General features: G+C 45.6%; 1 protein-coding gene across 1 annotated transcript; it reads left to right on the top strand.

Moving 5' to 3' along the window:
- The first annotated feature begins 457 nt into the window (after positions 1-457).
- Positions 458-1,733, top strand: LOC120877088 (olfactory receptor 9I1-like). Its single transcript, XM_040259417.1, is given in 2 exon segments — positions 458-1,338; positions 1,341-1,733. Coding segments are annotated over 2 exon segments (942 nt in total). The 5' UTR covers positions 458-632; the 3' UTR covers positions 1,577-1,733.
- The last annotated feature ends 6,529 nt before the right edge of the window (positions 1,734-8,262 follow it).

The raw sequence follows: 8,262 nt of genomic DNA, 5'->3' as shown, positions 1-8,262 counted from the left end.
TGTACCTCAATAAAAAAGTAAAATTGCAAAGTAATATATATATATATACATATATATATTAATGGGTAAACGAGGGCATAGTCCACATAAAGAGTAGATTTATCATCTTCCAACCTCTGAAATGCTTTCCTGACAAGAAGGGTTTAAAATCGTTGTGTCTGGGAGGGGTGAAACTAAAGCCAAAGTGTGGAAGAAAAAGAGAGAGAATCTAGAACCAAAAAAAGAATGAGCAGGTAGAACTATCCACAGATAGAAGCTCACAGGGCAACCAGACAAACACAGGGAATGGTGTTCAGTAGAGGACACTCAGTGTCTAGTGGATATTAGAGCAGATGCAGCCTAGATAATTTCCAAATCTCAGAGTCTATGTGTCTCTTATCTTCACAGAAATTTCCAAATGTAGACCAGAGTTAATTTAAATTAGAAGCACCAGCTCATGGCTCAGCTCCCCAAAATGCAGGATGTCCAAGAAGGGTCAGCCAGGTACAAGATTTCTCAAAAACAACCTCTGAACGTTTGCCCAGAAAGATAAACCTAACTTTGACCAGAGAGAAAACATCTGTTCTTCAATTCTGAGATTTATCTTTTCCCATTTCATTCTCAACCTCAGATCTGCAGTCTATGTGGAATCCATGGCCAAGAATAATCTCACCATAGTAACTGAGTTCATCCTCATGGGCTTTCCTGACTATCCTGAGTTGAAGATTCCCCTCTTCGTGGCGTTTCTGGGTTTCTATCTGGTCACCCTTCTGGGGAACCTGGGCATGATCATTCTGATCCAGGAAGATGTCCGGCTCCACACCCCAATGTACTTCTTTCTGAGCCACCTCTCCCTGCTGGACACCTGCTACACCTCAGTCATCACCCCGCAGGCCCTGGCCACCCTGGCCACGGGCAGGACAGTCATCTCCTACGGCCAGTGTGCAGCCCAGTTCTTCTTCTTCACCATCTGTGCAGGCACGGAGTGTTTCCTGCTGTCGGTGATGGCCCTCGATCGCTACGTGGCTGTCAGCGGCCCGCTGCTCTACACTGAGGCCATGCCTCCCAGGATCTGCTGGGCACTGGTGCTTGGAGCCTACGTCTGTGGGCTAACGGGGTCCATCCTGCGTACCCCCTGTACGTTTACCCTCTCCTTCTGTGACGACAATCAGATCAACTTCTTCTTCTGTGACCTCCCACCCCTGCTGAAGCTGGCCTGCAGTGACACGAAAGATGCGGAGATTGTCACTGTCTTTTCTGGCAGCTTTGTGATTTTGGCCAATGCCCTGGTCACCCTGATTTCCTACATGCTTATCATCAAGGCCGTTTTGAAGGTCAGCGCTTCAGGGGGCAGGGCTAAGGCTTCTCCACGTGTGCCTCCCACCTCACTGCTGTGGCTCTGTTCTTTGGGACACTTGCCTTCATGTATCTGCGGAGTGCTTCAGGCACATCCCTGGAGGAAGACAAGGCGGTGTCTGTCTTCTACACTGTGGTCACCCCCATGCTGAACCCTCTGATCTACAGCCTGAGAAACGCAGAGGTGAGAGCAGCCTTCAGAAAGGTTGCTGCGAGGTTCCAGCTGCCCCGGAGCGTGTAGACCTGGGTGAAAGGCCCTCTCGGTCCATTTTGTCCCCCATATCAACCTATCCTAACAGGCACCAGCAATATATGCAAACTGCATCCTCAGAGAGACAGTAATTACAGAGGCACACAAGAAAACCTGCAAATCAGCAGCAACCTGGATGGACCCAGAGATTATCATCCTAAGTGAAGTAAGTCGGAAAAAGAAAGACAAATTCCACACTATATCAGCTGTTCAGTTCAGTTCAGCTGCTCAGTCATGTCCGACTCTTTGCAACCCCATGGGCTGCAGCCCGCCAGGCCTCCCTGTCCTTCACCAACTCCCGGAGCTCACTCAAACTCAAGTCCACTGAGTCGGTGATGCCATCCAACCTTCTCATCCTCTGTCGCCCCCTTCTCCTCCTGCCCTCAATCTTTCCCAACATCAGAGTCTTTTCAAATGAGTCAGTTATTCTCATCAGGTGGCCAAAGTATTGGAGTTTCAGCTTCATCATCAATCCTTCCAGTGAATATTCAGGACCAATCTCTTTTAGGATGGACTGATTGGATCTCCTTGCAAGGGACTCTCAAGAATCTTCTCCAACACCACAATTCAAAAGAGTCAATTCTTTGGTGCTCAGCTTTCTTTATGGTCCAACTCTCACATCCATCCATGACCACTGGAAAAACCACAGTTTTGACTAGATGGACTTTTGTTGGCAGAGTAATGTCTCTGCTTTTTAATATGCTGTCTAATTTGGTCATAGCTTTTCTGCCAAGGAGCAAGCATCTTAATTTCATGGCTGCAGTCACCACCTGCAGTGACTTTGGAGCCCAAAAATATAAAGTCTCCCACTATTTCCATTATTTCCCCATCTATTTGCCATGAAGTGATGGGACTGGATGCCATGATCTTAGTTTTCTGAATGTTGAGCTTTAAGCCAACTTTTTGACTTTCCTCTTTCACTTTCATCAAGAGGCTTTTTAGTTCCTCTTCACTTTCTGCCATAAGGGTGGTGTCATCTGCATATCTGAGGTTATTGATATTTCTCCCAGCAATCTTGATTCCAGCTTGTGCTTCCTTCAGCCCAGAGTCTCTCATGATGTGCTCTGCATAGAAGTTAAATAAGTAGGGAGACAATATACACCTATGGTGGGATCTAAAACATGACACAAAAGAGCTTATCTACAAAACAGAAGCAGACACACAGATGTAGAGATCAGACTTGTGGTTGCCACGGGGAAGGGAGGATGGAGATGAGTAGGGAGTTGGGGTTAGCCGATGTGTGAATGAGACCGTGCTTCCGACTCTTGAGCCCCCATGGACTGTAACCCACCAGACTCCTCTGTCCATGAGTTTTCCAGGCAGGAATACTGGAGTGGGCTGCCATTTCCTCCTCCAAGGGATCTCCCTGACCCATGGATCGAACCCAGGTCTCTTGCATCTCCCGCTTTGACAGGCGAATTCTTTACTAGACGAGCCACTGGGGATGCCTGGGGGTTAACATATGCAAGCTATTATATACAGAAGGGATAAACAACAAGGTCTTACTGTATAGCACAGGAAACTATATTCAACATCCTGTGATATCCTTTACAAACCATAATGGAAAAGAATATGAAAAAAGAATATATTATGTATATATGTATAAATGAATCACTCTGCTATACAGTAGAAATTAACACAACATTGTAAAGCAACTATACTTCAATAAAATTTGTTTTAAAAAATTTCAACTGTGTATATGATAACACTTGTTTCCAGCAATTTAAGTGTACTTTCTTCCCTTGCTCCCAGCCTCACTCCATTCCTTAGAACCCAGAAGTCTCGAGCTGCTCACTGACATCGTAGCTCTCAGTATCTCGGAGGCCCCGGGAGTCTGGTTGCTCTTCCCCAGTCCTGTGCTCTTTGGGCCCAGACTTGGGTTTCCCGTCCTTTCCTTCTCAGCTTTGCTCCCATCAGTTCTGCCTTCTTCTCTGGGACAAGGATTATTTCTGAAGATACCAGTGGATAAAGTTAAATAGTCTTCTGTGGCAGCCTGGATGGGAGGAGAGTTTGGGGGATAATTGATACACGTATATGTAGGACTGAATCACTACATCATTTGGCTAAAACCATCACAACATTGTTAATCGGCTATACTCCAATACAAAATAAAAAGTTTAAAAAAAAAAAGCTAGTCTTATTTTTAATGCAGAAGTGACTGATTCCCTCAGTAAGTGGGGAGTGTTGTGTAAGACAAACGTGAGTCTCTGCCCAGACTCACAGAACACCGTGTGGATACCGAGAGGGAAGGTGGAATGGATCGGGAGACTGAGGTCGGCATACAGGCACTGCTGATATTGTGCATAAAATATGTAACTAATGAGGACCAAGCGTGTAGCTCTGACAGCTCTCCACAATGCTCTGCTCTGCGGGGACCTAAACGGGAAGGAAATTCAAGGAAGAGGGGATATGTGTGCACATGTAGCCGATTCATCTTGCTGTACAGCATAAACCAACACTACTGTAAAGCAACTATACCTCAGCGTTTAAAAAGTGAGTCTCTAAATGGTCGCGGGAAGGGAGTGGTTAAGAAACCAGCCTTCCTCCTCACAGTCTCTCCTCCTGGTTCACACCAGAACAATGGAATTTGCAAATCTGCAAACTGCCTTCCCACTTAATCCCTCAGTTTGTTTCCTACTTTAATGTTACACTGATGCCTTCAAGATGAATTAAGCCTTTGGGAGTGTTTCCTCAAGGACCAAGTCTTTCATTTCTGAAGGATATGGAGCATGGCCTCCCCTCCCGACTCACATTGCCCACCTCATACACGGTTCTCCCCACCAAGCATCCCGTTTCCAGGAGAAGCAAGGTCAGAGAGCAAAGGAAAACGCTGCATCGCGTATTATCTTCTCTAGCAAAAGATCTGGTAAGAGGGGAAAGCAACTGTAAGTCCTTCACAAGACTGAGAAACCCGTCAGGGCAGAGTCTGTTTTCTGCAGGCTGAACTCGTCCCCAAGTCCAGACTCAGTAATTGCCTTTGAACCCGTTTTTAGGGCACATGTATGGTCTCATCTGAGCCCCATGGAAGTGGCAAATACAGAAGCCACGGTTACACAGAAGATCCCCACTTTGCAGTTAAGAAAGCTCTCTCTCACAGTCCCTTTGGGCCTTTGCTCAAAGTCCTTTTGTTCAGTTTATAGCCATAGACAAAGGCGTGACTCAGAAGCAGGCTTGTATTCGGATTCCAGCTCTACCCCAATTCACTGTGACAACTGGGATAAGTGGTTTAATGTCTCAAATCCTAAATTTCCTCGAGTCTAAAACAAATGTAACAACTTTTAACTCAAGAGCATATTGCAAAAATTAAATAAAGTGATGAAAAAGAAATCCAGCACCAATCAGTTGCTCAGTATACATTGTTCTCTTCCCTTCTCTTTCGTTCACTTTCTGATGTCAACCCTGGCCCTTGCCACAGTTCCATAGCCACGAGCAAATATTAAATAGATCATGAGCAAATGAAAAGGCAAGACAATGAACACAGAAAGATGAATAACATTCCTTTTCAACTAAGAAATAAATGAATATGGATGTTTAATTTGGGGGTGGGGTAGGAGCAGTGAGCGTGTTTATTTGCATCTCACATACTCAAGGGCAACCCAAGGATGTCCTTTTTATTGAATGTATTGCTGTGTGCCCAATGAATCCCTCTAACCAGTCTGGACTTTATGAGAAGTTGATCCTCCGTGCCCCTCCGCGTGGGAACAGCTGTTTTATTGAGATGGCCTGCCCCACTGCCCGCAGCTGTTCTGTTCAGGTCAGCACCTGACATGAATAGAAACTTCTCACTGGGCGTCGTGAAGCTCAGCATGCGGGTGATCAAGCGTAGGACACCAGACTGACCACCGTAGAGAAGTCAAGGGGGAGGCGAGGACGAAGCAGTCATTCCAAGAGAATCCGCACTTAGGTCACCGCGAGCATTCAGTAATTGCCCTTTTCTGTACGATCTCACTAGTTACCTGTTTTACGTCATTGTCGTTTACTTGCCAAGTCGTGTCTGACTCTTTGCGACCCCATGGACTGTAGCCCGCCAGGCTCCTCTGTCCATGGGATTTTCCAGGCAAGAATACTGGAGTGGGTTGCCATTTCCTCCTCCAGGGATGTATTTTATATATAGTACCAGTATGTATATATGTCAATCCCAATCTCCTAATTCATCCCATCCCCATCTTTCCCCTTGGTAGGTATCCATACATTTGTTCTGTATGTCTGGGAAGGAAATCAAAAAAGAGAGGGCATATATGCATACATAAAGTGTGTCTGTGTATATATATATAGCTGATTCACTTTGCTATATAGTAGAAACGAACACAACATTCATGCATTGGAGAAGGATATGGCAACCCACTCCAGTGTTCTTCTTGCCTGGAGAATCCCAGGGACAGGGGAGCCTGGTGGGCTGCCGTCTCTGGGATCACACAGAGTCGGACACAACTGAAGCGACTTAGCAGCAGCAGCAGCAGCAACACAACATTGTAAAGCAACTACACCACAATAAAAAAAAAAATTTTTTTTTTAAGAACCTGCAACAAAAGACTAAGGAAGCGCATGGACAGCTCCCAATCCCTACTTTGCTTGCCCTGAAGCCAGCCACAATCATGTTCTTGCTTCCTCAGGACACACCGGGCTCCTGTAACAAACTCCCCTTTGGGGACTAGCTCGAGCGTGCTCATCAGGATCAACGGGCGCCATCCTCACAGAACGCGAACAGAAAGGAGCTCTTTAGCGTGTTGCAGCAGGGCTGCCTCGTTGAAACTCATTTCATCCACACTCTTTGAGTAAACAAAGGACTGGTCTCAGCGTGAGACTGAGTGTGAGGTAAACAGTGTAAACGAAGAGCGTGTCTATACTTCTGTCATTCTCCCACTACAGGAGAAACCACCCTACTCATCGCCGTCTGCTTGGGTAACTACGGTTCTGGCGCTTGACTTTGCCCTTCCGGTGACCAGACTAAACAAGCCCCTGGCACAGAGTTCTTCAATCCGTGAACAGAGTGGAGAACCATGAGATGCTCTAGACTCATACAATGGTGATTACCAAGCAGGAGCAATAAAGGTCTCTCCGCCTTGAGGATTTAAACTGAAAAATACGGGGAAAGACTACGTTAGCTACGAAATGAGACTCACAAATGATGATAAGATACGGAGAGAAGGGCTGAGCAGGCTTACGGGCAGATGAGAGGAAATGAGCAAATGTCAGACGCTGAGAAAGCAGCCAGAGAGACCGGTCCCTGGTGCTACATGAGAGCTTTCCGAGTCTCGAATTGTGTTCCAGACTGAGTTCTAGCATTGCCAGTAACTCCCCCAAGAAATCCCTGTCTCCCTTCTGGAGCATAAACATCTTAACCATAGACCCTTATTCTATAGATAATCTGAGTAGTCTCTTTTACAATCTAAAGAACCTAATAACTCATTGTCCTGACTCATAAAATATTACTATTATTACAGCTAAGAGTTATGCCTATTATATGCAAAACACAAGTCTAAAAACTTTTAGATGTCTTTAACAACCCTGTGACGCCTCAGCAGCCCTATAACGTAGGTGCAGTTATTATCCCCACAGAGGGGTGAGGCACACACTAGTAAAGTCATACTCAAAATTCTCCAAGCCAGGCTTCAGCAGTACGCGAACCATGAAATTCCAGATGTTCAAGCTGGTTTTAGAAAAGGCAGAGGAACCAGAGATCAAATTGTCAACATCCACTGGATCATCGAAAAAGCAAGAGAGTTCCAGAAAAAAACATCTATTTCTGCTTTATTGACTATGCCAAAGCCTTTGACTGTGTGGATAACAATAAACAGTGGAAAATTCTGAAAGAGATGAGAATACCACACCGCCTGACCTGCTTCTTGAGAAATCTGTATGCAGGTCAGGAAGCAACAGTGAGAACTGGACATGGAATAACAGACTGGTTCCAAATAGGAAAAGGAGTACGTCAAGGCTGTATATTGTCGCCCTGCTTATTTAACTTCTATGCAGAGTACATCATGAGAAACGCTGGGCTGGAAGAAACACAAGCTGGAATCAAGATTGCGGGAGAAATATCAATAACCTCGGATATGCAGATAACACCACCCTTATGGCAGAAAGTGAAGAGGAACCAAAAAGCCTCTTGATGAAAGTGAAAGAGGAGAGTGAAAAAGTTGGCTTAAAGCTCAACATTCAGAAAACGAAGATCATGGCATCTGGTCCCATCACTTCATGGGAAATAGATGGGGAAACAGTGGAAACAAGTGTCAGCCTTTATTTTGGGTTCCAAAATCACTGCAGATGGTGACTGCAGCCATGAAATTAAAAGACGTTTACTCCTTGGATGGAAAGTTATGACCAACCTAGATAGCATATTGAAAAACAGAGATATTACTTTGCTGACTAAGGTCCGTCTAGTCAAGGCTATGGTTTTTCCAGTGGTCATGTATGGATGTGAGAGTTGGACTGTGAAGAAAGCTGAGTGCCGAAGAATTGATGCTTTTGAACTATGGCGCTGGAGAAGACTCTTGAGAGTCCCTTGGACTGCAAGGAGATCCAACCAGTCCATTCTAAAGGAGATCAGTCCTGGGTGTTCATTGGAGGGACTGATGCTGAAGCTGAAACTCCAGTACTTTGGCCACCTCATTCGAAGAGTTGACTCATTGGAAAAGACCCTGATGCTGGGAGCGATTGGGGGCAGGAGGAGAAGG

Source organism: Oryx dammah, unplaced genomic scaffold (assembly GCF_014754425.2).
Source record: "Oryx dammah isolate SB20612 unplaced genomic scaffold, SCBI_Odam_1.1 HiC_scaffold_17, whole genome shotgun sequence".
NCBI classification, from domain to species: domain Eukaryota; kingdom Metazoa; phylum Chordata; class Mammalia; order Artiodactyla; family Bovidae; genus Oryx; species Oryx dammah.
Note: the sequence above shows the minus strand (reverse complement) of the source record. Positions and strands in the feature narration are given on the sequence as shown.